General features: G+C 45.6%; 1 protein-coding gene across 1 annotated transcript in view; it reads left to right on the top strand.

The window, feature by feature from the left end:
• SFMBT1 (Scm like with four mbt domains 1) overlaps positions 1 to 24,221 on the top strand; it is a 320,697-nt gene that overhangs the window by 119,155 nt on the left and 177,321 nt on the right. Inside the window, exon 6 of the mRNA XM_082266048.1 lies at positions 16,295 to 16,383. Coding sequence (XP_082122174.1) covers positions 16,295 to 16,383 — 89 coding nt within the window. The remainder of the gene's footprint in view (positions 1 to 16,294; positions 16,384 to 24,221) is intronic.

Below are 24,221 nucleotides of genomic sequence, written 5' to 3'. Positions count from 1 at the left end.
GTAGGGGTGCTTACCACGATTAGCTTTTTTTTTTTTTAATTTGTGTAAAACCTTTATCCCAAAAGGAAAAAGTGTTGCTGAAGCTGCTCCTAAGTGTTAGTTGGAGTTTGACTTCAGTTTTAGTATATCTAGTGTGTGTTAGAAACCAGATTGCTTGCTTAAAACAGAGGAAAGAAAGCATGAAACAATGAATGCAGCCATCACATATAATGATTGGTAAGCTGCAACAAATTACATTTTTGGTTTTGGATTCTCTCACTCTCACTCTCACACTCTCACTCTCTCACTCTCACTCTCACACTCTCACTCTCACTCTCACACTCACACTCTCACACACTCTCTCTCACACACTCTCTCTCTCTCACACACTCTCTCTCTCTCACACAAACTCTCTCACACAACTCTCTCTCTCTCACACTCTCTCTCTCTCTCTCTCTCTCACACTCTCTCTCTCTCTCTCACACACTCTCTCTCTCACTCTCACACACTCTCTCTCCCTCCCTCCCCGTGTTTAGCAGTGTTTGTACGCTGTTACAAGTATTTGGTGTTTCAAATGCCAATAAACTTTTGTCTTAAGCGCATTTTTTTGCTTTAAAAAAAATATGCCACTAAACCAAACTGCCTCTAAACCACTCAGTGTACATGGACAGATAAGATAACATAGAGGAGAGTTCAGAGGCTGCTAAAAAAAACACCCAACTGCTCCTAAATGTCCGTTTATCCGCAGCAGTGTACTTGAGGCCTTACTGTACGTGATTCGCACCTGCACGCCCTTCGGTGATTGGATTAAATTCAGAACCAAACAAGAGTCCTACAGGATACTGAGCATGACAGATGAGAAGGATGGGCAGTCCTCACTGTCAAAATCAGGCTCAGTATTTGAACCTGTAGAGAGCAGCGGCAGCCTGGCAGATAGCTCTGATGACAGAGTAGAGGTCCCTTCTAAGGTCAGGCATACGCGACCCCGTTCCCAGGTTGCTGAGGTGCTACAATCGCATGATTCTCGTATGCAGCAGAGTGCCAGTCTTGGTACCGATCTACCTTCTGGTGAACTTGAGAGCACCAGGCAGCCTAGTACATCCTGGTCATAGACAAATCAGCACTGCAGTACCACTTGGAGAAGTGGCGAGTCCCATAAGTACAGTACAAGCTGATGCGGTGGCTAGCACAAGTAGTGTCTGGCAGCCTCCAAAAATTCAAACACTGGCCTATAGAGCCAATAGTGTCCTTCCTGATGTGCTTGCAAGTCCTGATTGGCAGCCCACAGATTCTGCAGCGCCCATACTTCCCCCATTCACTGGCCAACCTGGAATTCAGGTAGAAACAGCAGATTTACCTCCCCTTGGTTTTTTTAGCTGTTTTTCACGGAGGATCTGTACGGATCTATTGTAGACCAAAGCAATTTATGTGCCAATCAATTTATCGCTGCAAACCCAAATTTGACCCTTGGCTTGCCAGACAATTTGGCTGGAAACCTATACCTGTTTCCGAATGTAAGACTTTTCTGGGCCAATCCCTCAACATAGGTATTACTAAAAAGAATGAGTTGCGGTCACAATGGCCCACTGACCTAATTCATCATATGCCCGTGTTCTCTGCTGCCATGACCAGGACTAGATACAAGCAAATAGTGTGGTTTGTGCACTTCAACGACGATGAACTCTGTTGTCCTTGGGGTTACCCTGAAAATGATCGGCTCCACAAAATTCGGCCCCTCCTAAGCCACTTGAACCAAAAATGTGCAGCCTTGTATACACTCCAACAAGCTGTTTGCATAGATTAGTCCCTGATTATGTTTTCTGGCCACCTTGTTTTCAAACTGTTTCTCCCCAGCAAGTGTGCCAGATATGGGGTTAAAATGTATAAACTCTGTGACAGGGCAACAGGCTGTACATGGGTTTTCCTGGTTTACGAGGGAAAAGATAGCAGCGTGGAGCCCCCCAACTGCCCAGATTACAGAGGAGCAGCGGCAAGGTTGTTTGGGATTTGGTGTCACCCTTTTTCCAAAATGGGTACCACTTGTACGTGGGCAATCATTATACAAGCGTGGCACTTTTTAGACCCCTTTTTAAATTTGGAATTGAGGCACGTAGCACCGTGTGATCTAATTGCCGGGGTTTCCCCCAACAGCTTGGAAGGACAAATGGAATGTTTTCATTCGGACTTCCATTCCCGCAGATACGACAGTCGAATCTGCAACGGCAACTAGTGTTGTTAAGAAGCCCCTCTGTGTCCACGAGTACAACCTTAAAATGGGAGGGTTGGACTTTCCACGACCAAATGATGGGGCCATACTTAGTTGCCCCCCGTAAGGCACTTTTTAGACCCCTTTTTGAATTTGGAATTGACGCATGTAGCACCGTGTGCTCTAATTGCCGGGGTTTCCCCCAACAGCTTGTAAATTCCCAAATTAGACTGGGGAGAGAGCCTACTAATGAATTGCTTGCAGTGAGGTGGAAGGACAAATGCAAACGTTTTCATTCGGACTTCCATTCCCGCAGATACGACAGTCGAAACTGCAATGGCGACTAGTGTTGTTAAGAAGCCCCTCTGTGTCAACGAGTACAACCTTGAAATGGGAGGGTTGGACTTTCCACAACCAAATGATGGGGCCATACTTAGTTGCCCCCCGTAAGGCGAGACGCTGGTACAAGAAAGTGTATGTATGTTTATTCCAATTGGCTCTGTTCAACGCTTATGTACTATACAAAGCATCGGGAAGAAGTGGATCCTTCCTAAAATTCCTGGAAGAGGTCATCACAGCCCTTTTGTGAGCCAGCTGTATGAGAGGCATTTTCTGGATGTCCTCCCTGGTAACCCTACCCAAAGAGCACCCCAAAAAAGATGTGTCTGTAGCAAACGCAGATATAGGCGTGACGCATACTATTTTTGTCCCTCCTGTCCTGGCAAACCTGGTCTCTGCATCCAGGACTGTTCCTTTTGCTACCACACACTAGTGGATTATTAGTATAAGGTAGAGCGCCTGCACAGTCAAGGGCACACATATACATGAGGTCTCGAAAGATGTTAGATGGCTATCGCATTTTGAGAGACCCTAGCCTGGAACATTTCAAGTTTTTTTTTTTCCTTATTATTATTACAAAAAAAAGTCCTAAAAAAGCCAAAAATAGTTGTCGTTTTTATGAGTTAATGTTCTGTTCTTACAGTTTTACTGTACTTTATACTATACTGCTATACTGAAATGTTTTATTGTTAACCATTGCTTGTTTTGCAGGTACGCCATTCAGCTGCACCACTGATCTGTTTATTCTGACGGCAACAGGGTTTGCTTTCAGCATATGTATATCACTGACTCCAGTGCTGTAGGTGGTGATTTCACCACCGCAGTTTAAAAAAAAAAAAAAAAGCATATATGGCAAAGAATAGGGCCTGGGGTGGACAGCGGGCAGATCATCTCTATGCTTCACCATATATTTTTTACTTTTTTTGGCACAGATTGCAATAAAAAAAGTTGTTTTATTGAGTCAGTGTTTTGTTAACCATTGTTTGCTTTGCAGGCATGCCATTCAGATGCAGCATTGATCTGTTTATTCTGACAGCAACAGGGTTTGCTTTTAGCATGCATAAATCAGTGACTACAGCGCTGTAGGAGGTGATTTCACCACCGCAGAAAAAGAGCATATATGCCAAAGCATAGGAGCTGGGGTGGGGTGCTATGCTTCAGCATATAATTTTTTCACTTTTCTTGGCAAAGATTTATTTATCCATTAATGGGGGAATCTGTTATGTTCTCTTTAGAACCTTGCATGTATGCCCATCATTAGAAGTGGGTGAAAGAACATTACAATATATGCCCAACAAGGACCGGCAATGTACTGGTACGTCGCTGGACTTTAAAAGAGATGTACAGCCAAAGCTCATTTGGCTGTACATCTCCTATAGATCACAGGAGTGCAGTTCGTTCTGCACTCCTGTGACCTGTTTTCAGCAGAGAGCAGGCTAAAGTCCGCTCTCTGGTGACGTCACAGATGTTGGTCCAGGCACCGCGTCATCACAACCGTGGAGTCGGGATCCGCCAGGTGCCTGGACCGACACTAGGCTCAGCCTCTTAGCGAGCCACTGGGAGCCTGACCCGGCTGATCCCCGCCTCTCCACAGCCCAGCGCTCCAGTGAGCAAGGAGGGGGGCAGAGCGGAGAGCTGCTGACTGACAGTCAGCAGCTCTCTGGTCAGGGAGCTGTCAGAACCGAGTGATCGGTGGTGTTCTCAGTGTAGAGGTGCTGGGAGATAGATGCAGCATTGGACGTTGCCCCGCCCCCCCCCCCCCCCCCGCCACCTTCCACGGTTTTCTTGAGCTCTCCTGTCCCACCGGGGAACCCGAGAATGCACCCGTGCACCCGGTGGTTCTGCCAGCTTACCATAGAGCTGATCAGAGACCAGAAGGGCTCCAATCATCTTCTATGGTCTAAAAAAAACGGAAGCTACAAGCATTTCATCACTTCGGTTTCGCCAGATATGAACAGAGCCATTTTTAAATTGGAAAAGCATCTTCTTACACCAATCTTGGTGTGGTCAGATGCTTTAAGGGCAGAGTAGAGATCTAGAGTCGAATAGACCCCAAAAAAATAAAAATAAAGTACCTCACTATCTATTGCTATCATAGGGGATATTTACATTCCCTGTGATAACAATAAAGTGATAAAAAGAAAAAAAAAATGAAAGGGCCAGTGTAAAAATAAAATAAGAAAAAAATAAATCATAATAAAAAAAAAATTAAAGCACCTATGTCCCCCACATGTTCATGCACAAAGACGAACACAAGCATTGGTCTTGTGTCCTATGTAAACAGCAATTGCACTATGCATGTGGGGTATCACCGGGAATGTCAGATTGAGAGCAGTAATTCTAGCAGTAGACCTCCTCTGTAAATCTAAAGTGGTAACCTGAAAAGGCTTTTAAAGGGCTTTTAAAAAAGTACGAAGTTTGTTGCTGCTGCACGGGCATGCACAAATTTAAAGCATGTTGTGTTTGGTATGTACTTGGCATAAGATCTTTTATATTTTACCAAATTATTTGGTAATATGTTGTGTTTATGCGCATTAAAATTCAAAAAAGTGTTTTTTTTCCCCAAAGAAACTGTGTATGGAAAATTGCTGCACAAATGCTGTGTGGAAAAAAAAATAAAATAAATTGCAACGCCCACCATTTTTATCTGTAGGGCCTCTGCCTTAAAATAATGTATAATGTTTGGGGTTCAAAGTTATTTTCTAGTAAACAAAAAAAAAAAAATTTCATGTAAACAAAGTGTCAGAAAAGGCTTGGTCATCAAGTTGTTAAAGAGTGGATGATGTGTGGCATAAGCTTCTAATGTTGGGTATAAAATGCCAGGAGAGTTCAAACACCCCCCCCCCCCCAAATGACCCCTTTTTGGAAAGTAAACACCCCAAGCTATTTCCTGAGATGCATGTTGTTTTTTTATTTCATTTTATTTTTTTACACAAAGTTGTCACTTAAATGATATGTTGCTCACACATGCCATGAGTATATGTGGAATTACACCCCAAAATACATTCTGCTGCTTCTCCTGTGTCTACTTTCCAAAAAGGGGCCTACAAAACTGTGATAGGTAGTGAGGAAGTGAAATGAGCAATTGACGCCCTTAGGGTTCTTTCACACGGGCTTTCCAATCAATTCCGCCTGTCAGTTTTTCAGGCAGACCTGAACGGACGCTCCCTGCACCCCTATGGAGCAGCGGATGTCAGGGGTGACATGTCTGCTGGCACCCACTGCTATCCGATCCTGTCCATGAAATCCAGATGGATGGAAACCCTATTTTCTATCCGTCTGGAGGATTGGGTCAGATGAAAACGGACAGGCAGTCCGTTTTCATCCGATCTCACATAGAGGAGAGCAGGGATCTGACAGGTCCGTCTCAGCACAGAGAGCGGAGACAGACCTGTCATCCGCCTGCTCAGCGGGGATCGTATTTGCGAATAGGATAGGAAGATTGTTTTTGATAAAACATATTACTTCATTCTTTTCTTTTAGAATCTTTAATGACAAAGGTGAGTGTGCCTGTCATATTTAGTTTATTATTTTTTATCATTTCATTTTCAACTGGATTAACTCCTTCCTGTCCCTTAACATAGCTCATCACATTGTTGCAAATCATCCTTTGAGCCACTCCAGATAATTAGGTTTGTCTATAAAGTGGCTGTAACATAAATAGAACCCAAGATTTCGTTACTACCACTAAGATGTGCACCTCCTCCCACCAGCCCATATAGAGAATGGCAAGTGAAGGTGACAATTCCAATAAAATAATACAGCTAGGTCAAGCCCCTGTCCCCGGCCTGTACCTAGACCATGAAGGAGAAGCAGCAGACTGACCTCTGTCACTCTGCTCTCTTCATGTCAGCTTGTTCCTTGTTAGCACTTGAGCACTGCAAGCACCAATACCAGTGCTATGGTGTCTGGTAGGGATGAAGTAAAGAGACCTGCAGTGGTGCTAATCCCTCACTTGTCAATTTGATCAGAGGCTTGAGTGGTCTTGCTTGTGCTGTCGAAAATTGCTGACTAATGGTGGTACATTAGGTCTTAAAGGTTTCAGAATTTATAAAGTGAATTTTTGCATTCTATCCAATCAAGGTATTGTGCATGTCTATCATGCCTTTGAGCTGTTAGGTCCCCAATTTTTCAGTAAGTGGCATATTTCCGTGAACCACTCCTTGATCATAGGAGATACCATTATTCACAGTCAAAGTGAAAGTGATAGTAAATTTTTTGACAAACTATAACACTGTCTGGTGTGCTTGAGCAGACACAGCAATGGTTTTTATTTAAAAAAGAAGATTGGGAGATAGAAGGTAGGGAAGCTTCCATCCAACCAAGTGCTAACATTTTTTGACCTAAAAATAGGGTTGGTCTTAACAGCATTCTAGAATATCTGGGCCATATTTCCTCATCTAGTAATCCAAGTAAACTAACCTCTGGGATAAATTAAACTGGTTTTGAGAGCAATGAGGAAAGCTGGTCTTTTACTTGTATCCAATACAGGGCAGGTCCAGATTAGATGGCCAACGTCTGCTCTTGGTTGAGCACACCTTAAACAGAATTAAAGCTTCGGTGCATAGCGAACAATTGGGTAGGAGTAAGGTAGGTCTGATGTAGAAAATACAATTGTATTCTTTTGATATTAACCCGCGGTTAATACAGTGAAATGTAGTAAGTAAGCTTCTTCCCAGTCCTCATCAGTGAGGGAGGGAATCAGCATTTGCCATCTGTGGAAGATATGTAACAAGCTTGTTATGCAACAAATGGCAATATAGGCTGGATATCAAACCTTTGAGACCCTGAAATCTCAATATACCTATAAGGGAATATTTGGAAATCGCACACCTGTGAGTGCCAAACAGAATGTTTAAAGTGATATTAAAATTGTTAACCCACTCTGCTAACTTGATAAAAATAATCTGTGTTTCATTATGTTATGTTCTTCGGTCTATGTGTTTTATAAAAAAAAATGCTGTTTAAACCTGTTTTCAGAGCGCTGATTGGCGTGACCTGCTGCCTTTCTCTGCTCCGCGTCTGACAGTTGCAGTGGGCGGGGCCGAGATTCCCCCAATGACGTCAGTCAGGAGAAGAGGAGGAGAGAGAGAGAGCTGACCGGTCATGTGAGTGCTCTGCAAAGAGGTATAAACTGCATATTTTTTTAACGCAGGTGAACCTAGCATAATGAAACTAACAAAATAAAAGATTTGCAAAGTTATTCCAGCAGCAGGAGGGGGGGGCGGGCACTGTCACTAGCCGACAGGCAGGGAGGGGGGGGAGGGGACACAGGAGAGCAGTCAGGAGAGCTGCGGATGACTGAGGCATGCACACTGACCAAAGTGTCAGGGCACAGCAGCCATGATACACCGTGCTCAGTTTACAGAGGGGAGGGCAGAAACTGGCAGCATCATACAGGTATTTCAGGTGATATGGGGTGCCAAATTACACTGTGCTGTAGAACATGCTTTAAAGGAGCAGGATCTTTTTTTTCTGGGGGGTAACAAACGCTTTAAAGCAAGTTTTTTGAAAATACAAAAAGCAAACATGTCTGTCGTGGACATTAATGGGGTTTGGTGCATAGAAATTTGCTTGGTGCGCTGAAAACGTCGATGTCCTGAAAAGCGCACTTGTGGATATTATTACGTGCCAAGCGCCATTAATACCTTGTACTGAAAAGTACAATGTACAGCTCTTTTGTATAAAAAAATCCAAGCGCGCTCGGCGACAAAGAAAGAAACAGGCACACGCTGTGTCAAATCGATGCCAAATGAAGAATCTCTGCCTTTAGAGCAAAGTCCTCGTTTATTTATAGTCAGAGAACAAAAGGGGGTACAGGGGAGGTGGCATCAACACAACCAATCAAAGACATGTATACTTTTAAAAGTACTATAGGAAAGGGGAGTGTATGTTTATGGAGAAACACGGCCGTGTGCACGACTCCAACTATCAAGTGAAAGCGAAACAAAGCAACATGGCTGCCACATGGATTCTCATGGACTCGGCCACGCTAATTCAAAAGCATGCACTCATTATAACCTGTTGGAGTGAATCATATATAATATATTTCTAAAAAACCATATTTGATAGTGATAATGCTACTGTTCCAGTGAAAGAGACTTTACTGTATCTGTAAAGGACAATAGCAGCAGTATTTTAATCATACGGATCAAATATAACAGAAACTTGCCAGCCATTAATCCTGGTAAAAGGGCAGATATTATTAAAATTATAAGAATTCCGCATCACAAACATAGCTCCGTCAGTGAATACCAGGGGGCCCTGACTGGCTGATATACATTTGGGCGGTGGAGTTCGCCTTGCACTGCCATAGATCCGGACCGACACCACCGATAGGGATGATCAGGCTACAAGTAGCGTGCAGTCTCCATTTAATGTAAGGTTTCCACAATTACAGGTCTTTTCCCATGGCCAGTTAAAGCAATATTCGCTGTGCATAGCGGTTACCAGTAAACTGACACTGGGAGACATAATGGCAATTTAACTAAAAACACATCCTAAAGAAACATCCACATAAATATTAATAACATTTCCACAACAATGTCATACTTACCTGCTCTGTGCAGTGGTTTTGCACAGAGCAGCTCTTATCTTGCTTATCTGGGGTTCCCCCGCCAAAGCACCTGGCTTGCTTGCTCTGGGGGCACCCAAGCAGGCTCGCTTCTGAGCCCTAGCTCTGTGTGTCTATTCACACACCTAGCCATGGCTAGGCCTTGCCCCTCTCTCACCTCATTGGCTCACTGGCTGTGATTGACAGCAGTGGGAGCAAATGGCTTCTGCTTCTGTCTCTGCCAATAAGGAGGGAGAGCCCCTGGAGAACCGAGGCTCTTGTGCGCTCAGGTAAATATTTTGGGGGGCTGCTCCACAGAATGCATGAAGGTAAAAAACCTTGAGCCTTTAGAATCCCTTTAAAGCCTGACGTAACTGAAGAAAAAAAAAAAGGGGGGGAAGCAAATTACATGACTTGAATATGATCCAATGAATGCATAACACCATTGTCATATATATATATATATATATATATATATATATATATATATCTCCATGCCCTCATAATTATATCAGAGAGTATACCACCGCAGTTCAACCATGCCACCGGCCCACCAGAAATAATTATTGATAAGCAGTTTGTTTAAGCAACCCTTAGATCTTTACGGTTTATTCGGGCACATAAACAATCTTTGGTATACAAGTTCCAGAGGGCTGAGTCAGGTGTATTGTCAGGGTTACGTGATCCGAGGCCGAGGTGCTGAGAGGGCTCCCCTTGCGGCTCAGTGCGGCACACCCCTTGATATGGTACAGAGGGTGTGGCGCCCCAAGTGGCACGGGTTACCAGCTGCAGGCAGGTAGGTAGAACCAGGAGCAATCCGAGAGTGAACTGGAACAGGCTGGAATCACAGCAGGGTATGAGTCTTCAAAGGCTCTAAAGCAGCCAGGCTACCTTGTGCCAAGGAATAGTCTCTAGTAGCGGAGACAGGAACTGGCCGAGGTCTGGGACTGGAGCAGGCAGCGGGAACCGTGGTACAAGCCGAGGTCATGCACAGAGACAACCAGAATAGCCGAGGTCTTGAAGCAAGCCGAGGTCATACACAGTAGGTAACGGAAGCAAGGTCAGTGGGAGAAGCCAAGGGTCAAACCAGGAGCAGGAGATCAAACGGAATCAGGAAAAAGCCAAGTCACAACAGGAAATCCAACAGGAAGCACAGGAAGCTGAGAGATAATCCAGCAATGAGTCTGATCCTATGGCCACCTTTTTATAGGCCATTTCCCTGACAGGCCAGCAGAGGGCTGTGTCAGTTGAGTCAGGAGCGTCCATTGCTATTACTGGCAATGTTGCCAGTTCTCCTATGGCCATTTCCCTGACAGGTATCTAACCACAAGCTCCACAGCTTTATAAATTTTCTAGGGCAGCCAGGTCTTATAAAGGCTCGAACTAAGGAAAGCCGATCAATGGCTCTTCCTGTGTACTATGTGACCAACTGTGATTGGACACAGCTGGTCACTTGGTAAAGAGCCTACGTCGGTAGGCTCTTTACAGAGATCGGAGATGCGGTGTGTCAGAGTGATATGATATGACGTCCGGTCAGGATAATGCAACCACTTTCCCGCCGTAAATTGCCTATAGGGCGGGCGGGAAGTGGTTAAACACCATGTTTAATGTGTCTATAACTTGTCTCCAGTAAAGGTGTAGTTTGGGGCATCGCCATAGTAGATGGATTAAGTCACCATGGTTTCTTTTGCATCTAAGGCAATGTGGTTCGTTACCGTAACCCATCTTATAAAGGCTTAGGGGAGTATAATGAGCACGTAAAAGAATATAGAGCTGAGACAACTTCTGGGCCGCATTTAAATAACAGGTAACTACAGCCTGATATGCTTCCTCCCATTGGTCAGCCAACATCAGCCCCAGATCGCTCTCCCAACCCTAAGTCGCCTTACTAAGGTGGCCTTTATGAAATTTAGACAACATATTGTAGCATTGGGAAAAAAAAAACATTTAGAACTGTCTGCCATTTATATAAGATTGAATATTGAATATTTCGAGACTGAGTCTCTCTGGATATAGGGAATTATAATATGGGTTGTGGAAGGAATATAATCTGCAACTGGCTGTGCAGCAGCAAATCTGGGACCAATTAATTGTTGCAATTGCGCTGCTACATAGTATAGCCAGGGGTTAGGGAGGGCAAGACCCCCCCCCCCCCAACTTTAGGCTTTTGCAATTGTTCCAATTTAATTCTTGGTGTGCGTTATCCCCACAACAGGGTTCTAAAGATGAAATGTATTATTCTAGACGTTTTCAAAGGGACAACAGTTGGGGAATTATGTATGGGATAAAGGAGCTGGGGCATTAGTATCATTTTGATAAAATTTGCCCTACCTGCAACTGCCAGTGGTAGTTCATTCCAAATTCTAATTTTATCACGGAATTTGTTTAATAGTGGGGCGATATTAAGTGAGCCATAATCTAAAGGATCCTATGTATCCCCAGATATTTCAATGTATATGTAATAGGGATGGGACAAGCGGGAGCTATTGGTTAGGTAGAGTCACCGTCCAGTAGGAGCAGCGCTGATTTAGTACAATTGATCGTCAAACCGGAGTATCGGCCGAAGTCAAGGACAATATTCATGACTGTTTGCAGAGACACATTAGTGTCCCTTAGTAGCAGCAACATGTTTGCATACAGCATGATTTTTCCGTAGATTTCGTCGTAGCGAAACCCTGTGATTAGGAGGTTGACTCTTATGAGAGCGACTAGTGGCTCAATGGCAAGCGCAAAGAGCAGTGGAGACAGGGGACAACCATGCCTAGTGCCTCTGCCAAGTGAAAATAAGGAGGAAACGTTATCCAAAACTCTTATGGATGCAGTTGGTGCACTGTATAGAAGACAAACCCAAATTTAGAGAGGACCAGCCAGAGATGATCTCATTCAACGCTACCAAATGCTTTGTGGGTGTCTAAGGATAGTAAGGCTCTGTTGCCAAGGTTATCTGCTGGAGTCTGAATGTTAATAAAAAGTCCTCTCAAGTTAACCGCTGTTCACTTTCGGGGGCATGAAGCCAGCCTGATCCTGATGCACTACCGACAGTACAACCTCATTCAGTCTAAGGACCATAACTATTGCCAAGAATTTTACATCATTCTGGAGCAAGGAAATTGGCCTATATGAGCCTGGATCTAAAAGGTCCTCACCTGGTTTTAATAGGAGAACCACCATAGCTCGGGTCATAGATGCCGGTAGTCGGCTCGCTTTCAGCGAAGCATTAAATACTTGTAGCAGGTGTGGCAGTATTACCTCTCCGTATCTAACATAGACTTCCATCAGAACGCCATCATCACCAGGGGCTTTACATGTAGGAAAAGAACTGGCCACTGGCCGCCCTCTGTAGCTCTAGCGGAAGTAATAGGGGAATCTAATCTAGCCTTTTGGGCTATCGTAATAGTGGGGAGGGGAATCCCCTGAATATAAGACAAGTCCTCTAGGGACTGCGTCCTCTGCGATTAATAAAGGGAGGAGTAAAAGTCTGTTAATTCCTTCATAATTCAGGTTTATTAACAGTCCTCCCAGAGTTACTCTGTATAGCTCCTGTGGCTGGTGAGGCCTGTTGCGACTAGAGAATCTTAGCCAGGAGACTACCAATTTTCTCCCTCTCCTCAAAGAGCGCTACTTTATTAAATAACTAACTGTTTACGTTCCGCCGTGGAGGCCCTCATACAATCCAGAGGGTCCTGGGCCGACACCCAGGCCTCCCGAGTGGAATCAGTTGGTGCAACTACATAGGCTAATTCAAGCTGTGCAACCTGAACTTTCACATGGGAAAGAAGATTAGAAGACCTCTTTTATTGCCTGAATTGCCCACACTAAGATCTAACCAAGATAAAGATGAGTGTGTTTTAGAGAAGCATGAGAATATTTTAGTGGCAGGAAATTTAAAATGCCACAGGTCCAGCAGACCCAGAACCGTGCCCCTATTTCCCCCTTGATGAGACATCGGAGGATGGTGGTCCAGAAGAGGGTCAAGATAACAGTTGAAACTGCCTATTATCAGTAAGGGAGGTCAGTTTTATCTACCAAATAAGTCATAAGGATTTGTAAAACATCTCTTGAAAATGGGGGCGGGATAAACACAAACGCCAGTACCAAATTTCACATTGTACAATTTACAATAAAGGAACACATACAACCCTCTGAACCCACCCTCGAGTTAAATTCCTGAAATATCAGTGACCTATGTATCAACACGCTGACACCCTGAGAATAGGAGGTTTGGATGGAATGATATACTTTTGACGCCCAGGAGTATTGTAGGGACTGTCGTCTCCACAGTCAGGTGAGTTTCTTGCAAGCCAACTATGGCCAGGGGAAATTTCTGGAGGCATGTGGAGATCATAGTACAGTTTAAGGGATTGTTTACACCCCTAATGTTCCAGGATCGACATTAAATAACATTATGGAATACACTAAAGGAGTGGACTGACAGGGGATCATGAAGGTGTAGACAGCAGAAAAATAGATTTGTCGCCGTAAGCCTCTTGCTGTTCAGCACTATACGTAATGGCTCACCAGCCTGTTCAATAAGGAGAATTTAAGAAAAAAAAAAAACATACTCCCTCCCATAAGTGAAGTAATACAGATTCTAGAGTTTCCTTTAAAGGGTCAGTCCTCATCACAAGCTGCTTGTCGTTGACGCATGCTGTTCTCCTTGAGGTCCAGCCAAGAGGCCACCTCAGTCACCAATTGGAAGAAATGAGATTGGCCATCTATGGTAACCCTGAGTTTGGTTGGGTACAGCATAGCATAAGATTATTGTAGACGGCACAGCCGCGCTTTGAAATCATAGAACTTGGAATGTTTTGGTTGATTTTCTGCAGAGAAGTCTGGTTAGGTGATATTTTTGCTCCGTTGTACCGGTTATCAGCCTTCTCCCTGGTCAGTCGCAGGATAATTTTTCGATCTTTGTAATTAAGGAGGCGTGCTAGCATGGGTTTTGGATAGGAGCCTTGTGATAACGGGCAAAGTGGTGTGCGATGGGCCGTTTCTATTGCAAATAGTGGGGTAAAGGCGTCTTTCCTGAAGGTGTCCAGTAGCCAGCGTTCCACAAAATCAGTTGGATCTCTACCCTCTGTTTTCTCCAGCATCCCCACTATGCGCACATTGTTGCGACCCAACCTGTTTTCAATGTAATCCATATTGTTATGGGAAGCAGCTGCCTGTTGGATTGCAATTTTAGTTTCCCTGATCACAGGAGGGGGTTGATCTTCCAGGTCACTAATGCGACTCTGTGGCAGGCGTCCACTCCCTAAACTTTTGTAAATCCTGTCTTAACAGTGACACCTCCTCTTTAAAGCCACCAAGGTGCTGTTTAAGGTTATCAACAGATGCTGTGCACTTGTGCATTGCTTTAAGAATTTCACTGAGGGATGGCTGTAATGCACTCTCCATATCCTGTTCTGAGGATGTCTCCTCAGATCCACAGAGGGCTGGAGGGAAAGTGTTAAAATCTTGCTGTGCAGGGATTCCTAGATTCGTGGCAGAGGAGGGAGCCGAGTCAGCCAAGACAGCTGGACAGTCTGACAGTTTCTGGGCATAGAAGAGCATGTCTCTTGGTTGCTCTTTCCCCGTGGCTTTAGATGACTTACTTGCGGGGTCTTTGGATTTGTCCCTCAGACCACATTGTGGCATAGGGGTCTGGGCCCCATTTTGTCCATCCGCAGCCGGTCTGTCCTTCGCTCCCAGACTGTTTCTCCGGCACCATCGCTGCGCTAGTTAATTTTCAAACCGGAATACGAACCAAAAACTTCAATAATCTGCATTGCTGTATTCAAGGTGGTACCTGTATCCTGCATGCACTACAAAAGTCATCATAAGAGAAAACTCGTACAATGTTCCAGCAGTCTGAAAAAGTGGAATGAATATATATTTATAGATTTCTTGAGGGAGATTGTTAATAAATATTTCTGTCCCAGAAGCTTCTCCAACCCAGTCTGCAGGAGGGCCACCATATTTCCTCTGACCATTAACCTGTACAAGATTAATATTAATCCAAGCCTCACTCTCCGCGTTCATCACGTTGTTGTCCATCTTTAGAGAATCCTCTGCTCTCTCCATTGGATGACAGGCTGAACTGAGCTCTTTTTTCCATGCTCCAACCAGGAGAAGCAGACAAAATCTCTGGCCTCCTCCATGGGCCATAATCAGTGGGTACAAGGTAAGCCCCTAGTCCACTCCAAAAGCCCCTCTCCAAGTTGGATTTGTCACAAGGAGGATTGCCTAAATCTCATGGCTAATGTCTTAATGGCTATTGCAAACAAAAGGGGTGACAGTGGACACCTTTGATGAATACCCATATAAACAGATTAAGATGGTGATAATAAACTATTCACTAGTTTATTTGAAGTAGGGCACACATATAGAATTAAGACCCATTTTCTAAACTTTGCATCAAAGCCAAAATTACGTAGGGAGGCTTGCAAGAATGGATATTTAATAGAGGCAAAGGCCTTGGCGGTATCAAGAGAAGCCAATGTACTGGATCCCGGGATGAATTCACACAGCTGCGCTATGAGTTGCTCCCTGTGTATATTAGTTTCCATCGATTTTACCTGGCAAAAAACCTGTTTGATCGTCATGTATTATGGAAAGAATGATAGAATTTAATTTTGCGGCCAGGGCCATCGTCAGTATTTTGTAATCTGCGTTTAAGAGTAAAATGGACGATAAGATGCACAGTCAAGGGGGGGCTTTATCAGGTTTTGGGATGAGGAACACAATGGCAGCACACATAGATTGTGGCAGTACTCCTAGACGAAAGGCCTCTGAGAACACTGACACTAATACCAGTGCTATGGTGTCTAAGTGTCTCCTATACACCTCTAAAGGGAGACCATCAGGCCCAGATGCTTTGACAGAGGCCAGCGATGAAATGGCGAATCTCACCTCATTTTACGTTTTGTCATCGTCAAGAAGGGTAGACTGTTCTGATGTGAAAGAAAGGAACGTCAGCGTGTCATTTTAGTGTACAACATGTTGTTCATATAAATGTGGAGAAAATATATAAAATACATTCTAAAGACAATTTCATAAAAGGGTTATTCTGATCACATCGATTAACTGCTTATAGTTATCCGAATACAATATTTTTTGCAGTGTTGATTCATTGATGAGCTACAAGCAACTGACAAAGAGGAACATTACATCTTTCAACATCTTGGCTGTGTAGCAATTCTAATTATTAATCCATTTTATCTTGACTGTCATTCCAGTTGTAAGAGATAAGCTTCAGAACTGGGAAGAATTTCTAGTCCAGACATTGAATGGGGCTTGCAGTGCTCCTGCTCACCTGCTAGAGGGAGTAAGTATGCCCTTTATGTGTTATCGTTTCTGTAGAATGTAAGCCAGCATACTTCATTATTTACATTTGATCCACAATGTATTGCAGTTTTCTTCCTTTTACCTGCAAAATTAATCGAGCCTGTAGATGTAATACTTTGCATTTATAAACCTGAAGAGTCTGAAAAAATGGACAGATCGCTGGTTAGCTCTGCAAATTTTCTGCAATAGTGCTGACATGGACGTAAGATTTCAGTGCATGAAAATTTTGATCTTATATTGGTGGTATTATGGACATTATTTATCCAAACCTGAAGCAACCCATACACACACATGCCTAATCCCACAGTGTTTATGGTCTTTGTATATAGAATGTCCAGAACTGCCTGCGCAGTAACTTGGAAATAGAAATGAGATATGTAAACATCTGCGTAGTGGTTAATATAGTACTGTATACAGTGCATCCAGAAAGTATTGACAACACTTCACTTTTTTCACATTTTGTTATGTTAAAGCCTTATTCCAAAATTGAATAAATTAATTATTTCTCTATCGTCCATCGACAGACGCAGCCTCATCTCCATGAGCGGAGTGGGTTATGCTCCTCCCATCAAGAGTAGTCTAGGCAGGAAAATTTGAATGCACATGCCCTAGGAGCTGTCCCTCCAGGCATAACTCCCACTGCCACAGCCCAGCACATCAGTTTGTTTCTGCCTAGAGAAGGAGTAGGACCTAAGTTTCCTGCTGGGACTCCAGTCTCAGTTTTTTATTTCTTTTAAGAATATTTTACTTTTTATTTCTCTTTACTTTCTTGCTAGCTAGTGTTCAGGGAAGACTTCTCCTGGTGATCTGCAAGCAATGATGCTGGCTGGGGCTTCGCACTGGATAATCTAGATCCTTATGGTTCCCCCAGTCTGGCCTACGAGCATGAGCAGGTTATAGTTCCGACCTAGGCGCGACGGTCCCCCTTATCCAGAGGGGGACGAGCCTGCGAGCAGATGCCTTTCCGGGACGCGATGACCTGGAACACCCAGAGTTGCAGCGTACCCCTTGGCTGGCAGCAACCCCACTTTGAGTGGAAGGCAGTCTGCTCAGAGCGGAGCCTTCCCGGTCCATGGTATGGTGAGTAAATGTACCCCCTTTGCCCCTGCTGGCCTTGGAGGGATGTGGGCCCTCTCCTGGGGATAATGGGATTTGTGCCTCCCAAAGATTACCCTGGCCTGCCCGGTGCCCGGTCTGTGTGTCCTTCCCTCCCTCCTTCCCTGTTCCTGCGGTGGCTGTGTCTCTGGAGTGCCCTGGCACTCTGGGGGGGGGGGGGGGGGTGACATGGTACCTTGGGCTTGCTGGTACCTGTTGTGGTTCCTAAGGCCTTCATGTGTCGGTCCCTGGCCACATGGTTCGTCGTGGGCGCCACCATCTTAAGTGTGATTTTTTTTTCCCCTTAGACTTGTATGGGGCAGCCATTTTCCCTGTAGCTTCCTATTGTTTTGTATTGGCATTCATATTTGTGTAGCCCTGGTGCTATACTCAGCAGTGTAACCTTATTCAGGCGACATCACTTCCTGTGTAGTCATTTACTGCTGCTGAGCCGAGGATTCAGGAAGACGATTTGTCTGAGGTAGTACAGTACTTGGGGTCCCTGCGGGCATATCCTTGCACTTTCTGTTGTCAGTTTGGTTTAAAGGACCGCAGACCGTCACTGCAGACCGCAGTGATCGGTGGTGGATACCGTGATCGACGCTCTTAAAGCGACAGTACATCGTTTTTTGAAAATTGCAATATGGAGTCCCAAACTGTGCAATCACCCTCAGACCCACTCTGTGCGACTCCCGGACAGTCCAGATTACAGTCGCTGGCCGCGATTTCAGGAGCCCTGGCGACTAAAGTTGATTTAGTCATGAAAAAGGCAGCTGCCTTCTCCTTCTATGGAGGTGTCCTCTGATTCAGAGGCTGATGGGGTCGCCCCAGACGCCCCCCTACCTCAAGGGTCGCTGTCCTCGCAGTCAGATGGTGAAGAGGACCTGTCTTCAGCTGTAGCGCGGTAACTTGCCTTAGTGGAAGCCCTGACTATTTCAGTGTGGGATACTTTAAAATTGGCAGATGAGCCCACCCTGGCAGGGACATGGGGGCTTTTGGATTTCAGAAGTCCCCAAAAGCTGACGGGTTTCCCTTGTCCTGACACATTTCACAATATTGTGAATGACCAATGGCGGCGCGTTAAGCACATGTTAGTGGTGCCTAAACGCTTTAAACGCCGGTACCCTTTTGCTGAAAAGGTCTCCAACTTTTGGACGGTGCCACCTAAAGTGGACCATCCTGTTTCCAGATTGAACAAATCTACCCTTGTGCCTGTGGGGAATTCCCCAGTTTTTACGGATCCAGTGGACAGGCGGGTGGCATCCCTTTCCCGCCATCTTCATGTGCTGGCGGGTTCCATTTTGAAACCGGTTTTTGTGTCTGTGTTAGTGTAACAGACGGTGAAGTAATGGATTAGGGGTTTGCGGGAGTCCTTGGACCCCGAGACTGTTCCTCCGGAACAGCTGGAATTGTTGGTCCAGGTGATCTAGGCTCTGGTGTTCCTGTGTGATGTGTCTATGGATGCGGCTCCCCTGGTGGCCAGGGTCTCGGCCGTGGTCATTGTTTTAAGACTCATGGTTTGGTTGAAGGGGTGCTAAGAATCTCTGGAGCAAGCCCAAGGCCGGCCAGTCCGGTGCGGCAGACAAGTCCTCTTCAGCATGAAGGGGTGCCCTCATCCGTGTCAGGGGTGGGGGGGTTGTCTGCGCTTCTTTCAGAAATCCTGGACTTCCTTCATTCAGGACGTTTGGGTTCGCAAACTGATTTAGTTCAGGTACAAGATCGAATTTTGGTCCGAGCCAGGGGACAGGTTCTTTCAGTCGAATCTTCACCTGTCTCCGGAGCGTTTGAAGGATCTGTGGGAGGCTGTGCGAGATCTCCTGGCTCAAGGGGGGATTGTGCCGGTTCCTCCACAGGAACGATCTCAAGGTTTTTATTCAAACCTGTTCACTGTGCCCAGAACGGAGGGCAAGGTACATCCTATCCTGGACCTCAAGGCTCTGAACCTTTTTGTGCGGGTGCAGAAGTTCCGAATGGAGTCCATTCGGTCGCTGGTGGCATCTTTGAATCAGGAGCACTTTCTGGCTTCCATCGATCCCATAGATGCGTATCTCCACATCCCCATATTCAAGGGACATCAGCGATATCTCCGCTTTGCGGTGTCAGAGGAGCACTTTCAGTTTGTGGCGTTACCCTTTGGTCTCGCCTCGGCTCCCGGAGTTTTTACCAAGGTCCTTGCCTTGTTACGTCGGCAAGGTATCTCCATTGTGGGATATCTGGACGATCTCCTGTTGCCTGCAGTCTTCCATTCAGGTCTGCTGGACAACGTTTCTATCACCATTCAGACCCTTCAAGAATTCAGGTGGACAATCCATGTCACCAAATCTGCCCTGACTCCGTCCGTGTGGGTCACTTATCTGGGGCTGATCCTCGACTCTGCTCTGGCGAGGGTGTTCTGTCCCTTGGACAAGCTTCAGAAGTTGCAAAGGGCGGTCCGGTGGCTGATGGGGGCCGATCAGTCCTCCCTGTGGGCTTGCATGAGGGCCCTGGGTCTGATGGTCTCAGCCTTCGAAGTGGTCCCGTTTGCTCAGGCTCATACGAGACAGTTGCAGAAAGAGATTCTGTCAAAATGGAACAGAGATCCTCGGTCATTGGACCAGAAGATTCGGTTGAGCCATCTCGACAATTCAGCTCTCTTGGTGGCTCCAGTCGACTGTCTTGTGCCAGGGCAAGTCCTTCCTGACGGTTTTTTGGATGGTGGTCACCACGGACGCAAGCCAGTCAGGCTGGGGTGGAGTGCTGGGGAAGCTCTGAGCCCAGGGGACTTGGGCGAAGGAAGAGTCTTTCTTGCCGATCAATATTACGGAGCTGAGGGTGATCAAGCTCTGCCTGCTTCACTGGACGAGTCAGTTATGCGGCTCTCTGTTTGGGGTCCAGTTGGACATTGCCATGGCTGTGGCTTACATCAATTATCAAGGGGGCACCAGGAGTGCCCTGGCGGCCAAAGAGGTTGCCGAGATTTTGGTGTGGGCAGAACACAATGTTCCGGCTCTCTCTGCAGTCCACAACAGAGGTGTGGAGAATTGGCAGGGGGATTAGGTGTTGGATCAGGGGGAGTGATTAGTCGTAAGGTGTTGGATCAGGGGGAGTGGTCTCCTGCGTGCCCGGTGTGGGACTCCAGAGGTGGATCTGTTTGCGTCTCGCCTCAACAGGAAAGTTCAGAGGTTTGTGGCCAGGTCTCGGGATCCTCTGGCTGATGCCACAAACGCTCTGGTGGCTCCTCGGAGCCAGTATCGCCTGATATATGCCTTCTCTCCGCTAGTTCTCCTGCCAAGGTTTCTTCGCAGGGTGGCGATGGAAGGCATTCCAGTCATTCTGGTGGCACCAGACTGGCCTTGGCGGTCTTGGTATGCAGAGCTGGTAAAAATGGATCCTCCGTGGCGTCTAACTCTGCGGGAAGATCTACTATCTCAAGGACCGATCTTCCATGCTGCTTTACGGTCACTGGCTTGGCTGTTGAAAGCAAGGTGTTGAGGAATAGAGGTCTCTCTGATACGATGATTCCTACCCTTTTGAAGGCCAGGATGTCGACATCTAGGAAGATCTATCATCGTACATGGAAATCGTACATTTCTTGGTATGAATCGCTGCAGCTGCACTCTCGCTTGTTTTCTATAACTAGGGTTTTGGCCTTTTTACAAAAAGGGATTGAGCAGCGCTTGGCGTTGGTTACTATCAAGGGCCAGGTTTCGGCCTTGGCTATTTACTTCCAACATCCTTTGGCTACTCATAGTTTGATTCGCACCTTCATTCAGGGGGTGTGTCATCTGGCCCCTCTGAAGAGATTCCTGTTACCACCGCGGGATCTTAATCTGGTTTTGTCTGTTGTTCAAAAGACTCCTTTTGAGAATATTAGGGAGATTTCTCTGTTTTCTTTGTTGCAGAAGGTTGCCTTCCTAGTGGCTACACTTCTGCTCACAGAGTCTCTGAGTTGGCCGCGCTTTCCTGTTGTTCGCCTTATTTAGTGGTCCACAGGGATAAAGTGGTCATCTGATCGAATCCGTCTTTTCTCCCTAAGGTGGTGTTGGATTTTCATCTTAACCACTTTAGCCCCGGAGGATTTGGCTGCTCCATGACCAGGCTCTATTTTGTGATTCGGCACTGCGTTACTTTAGCGGACAATTGCACGGTCTTGCGATGCTGTACCCAAATTAAATTGACGTCCTTTTTTCCCCACAAATAGAGCTTTCTTTTGGTGGTATTTGATCACCTGTGTGATTTTTATTTTTTGCGCTATAAACCAAAAAATGCGACAATTTTGAAAAAATAATATTTTTCACATTCTTTTATATGAAATTCTCAAAAAAAAAATGTAAAAATCTAAATTTAACATTTTAGGCCAATTTATTTTCTGCTACATATTTTTTGAAAAAAAAAAATCGCAATAAGTGTATTATGATTGGTTTGCGCAAAAGTTATTGCGTTTACTAACTACGGCAAAGATTTATGTCATTTTTGTTTTTTGTTTTTTTAACTAGTAATGGCTGCGATCTGCGATTTTTTTTTTTTTTTTTTTGCGGGACTGCGACATTGCGGCGGACAGATTGGACCCCTAACTGACATTTTTGACACTTTTGGGGGTACCAGTGACATTACTACAGTAATCAGTTCTTAAAATATGCACTGTTACTATAAAAATTACACTGGCAGGGAAGAGGTTAACAGTATGGGTGATCAAGGGGTTAAATGTGTCCCTAGGGGCGTGATTCTAACTGTCAGGCGGCGTGGCTTGTGAAGTAATCAGAGACATGCGATCCTATGTAGCAGGATCACATAGCCTCTGTGATCACTTTAGAGAGAATGACCGACGGTTGTGTTTACATCAGCCGTCTGTTTTTCTCTTTCAGCTGCGGAAGATCGCGAGTGGCCAGCTGCCATTGGAGCCGCCGGTCACAGGCACTGTCTCCCTGGCTGACGAGCGGGGGCGGGAGCGTGCCGACGGCGCACGCTCGCCTCCTACAGTCTCCTGATCAAGCGACGTAGTACTACGTCACTTTGCCCAGGAGTGGCTGCCTGCCGCAGTAAAACCGCGGCGGGCGGAGCTGAAGTGGTTAATGATGACATCATGTTGCCTTTCTTACGTCCGAAGGCTAAACATCCCAAGGAGATTGCCTTGCACTCTCTGGGTTTTAGTTTAGGCAATAAGGGCTTATCTGACGGTTACTGAGTCCTTCAGGAGGTCAGACTCTCTCTTTGTCCTTCCGGACGGTCCTCGCAAAGGTTTGGGTGCATCCGCTGCGACCATTTCGAGATGGATCAGGCAGACGGTTGTTCAGGCTTATTCAATCAAGGGTCAGGTTCCTCCTTTCCCTGTGAAGGTGCATTCTACTAGAGCGCTTGTGCATTCAAATTTTCCTGCTTAGACTACTCCTGATGGGAGGAGCATAACCCACTCAGCTTATGGAGATGAGGCTGCGTCTGTCGATGGACATCAGAGAATAAGATTTTATGGTAAGATCTTACAAAAATCTTATTTTTCCTCAAAATTCTACAAACAATGCTCTACATTGACAACGGGAAAAAAAAGTTTGTTAGAAATCTTTGCAAATTTATTAAAAATAAATAAAAACCCTTGTACTGTATTCACAGCCTTTGCTCAATACTTTGTTGAAGCACCTTTGGCACGAATTACAGCCTCAAGTCTTTTTGAGTATGATGCTACAAGCTTGGCACACCTATTTTTGGGCAGTTTCTTCCATTTTTCTTTGCAGGACCTCTCAAGCTCTATCAGGTTGGATCAGGCCCGGACTGGGACAAAAAATAGGCCCGGGCGTTTTGGACTGAGCAGCCCGGGAGGGGGGCGTGACTGGGGCGTGGTGGGGCGTGGCGTTCGTCGGGATGGTTGATGACCGGATTTAATGTTCCAGGATGTGTGGATTCGATTACGGTACTTTTTTAGTTTAATCTGACAGAGTGGGTCCAATTTAGTTCAGAGCTGCCATATGATGCTGTTTTTTTTCTTACTTTAAATCCTGTTTTGATGCTTGAGTCCTAAAAATAGTATGAAGCAGCACAAGATGAGGGTTACTCTAATCATGGGGTAGACAACCTTTTTGGGCAGTGTGCTGAAAAATATTTTCAAAGAAATTGGGAGTGCCAGATACATAAAAAACAACTGTCAACTTCATATAAAGTAACTGCTGTAAACCGCTTGAATAATAGTAAGAAATCAAGTGAGCTTTGCACCTTCACAAATCAGATCAGCCCCAATTCCTGCACCTTCACACCTCAGATCAGCCCCAATTCCTGCACCTTCACACCTCAGATCAGCCCCATTTCCTGCACCTTCACACATCAGATCACCCCAATTCCTGCACCTTCACTCCTCAGGTCACCCCAATTCCTGCACCGTCACACATCAGATCACCCCAATTCCTGCACTATCACACCTCAGATCACCCCAATTCCTGCACCTTCACACCTCAGATCAGCCCAATTCCTGCACCTTCACTCCTCAGGTCAGCCCCAATTCCTGCACCTTCACTCCTCAGATCACCCCAATTCCTGCACCTTCACACCTCAGATCAGCCCCAATTCCTGCACCTTCACTCCTCAGATCACCCCAATTCCTGCACCTTCACACCTTAGATCAGCCCCAATTCCTGCACCTTCACACCTCAGATCAGCCCCAATTCCTGCACCTTCACACCTCAGATCACCCCAATTCCTGCACCTTCACACCTCGGATCACACCAATTCCTACACCTTCACACCTCAGATCACACC

This window comes from Pelophylax lessonae, assembly GCF_965119305.1.
Source record: "Pelophylax lessonae genome assembly, chromosome: 8".
Lineage (NCBI taxonomy): Eukaryota > Metazoa > Chordata > Amphibia > Anura > Ranidae > Pelophylax > Pelophylax lessonae.
The sequence above is the reverse complement of the archived record's forward strand: the minus strand, read 5'-3'. Positions and strand labels throughout refer to the sequence as shown.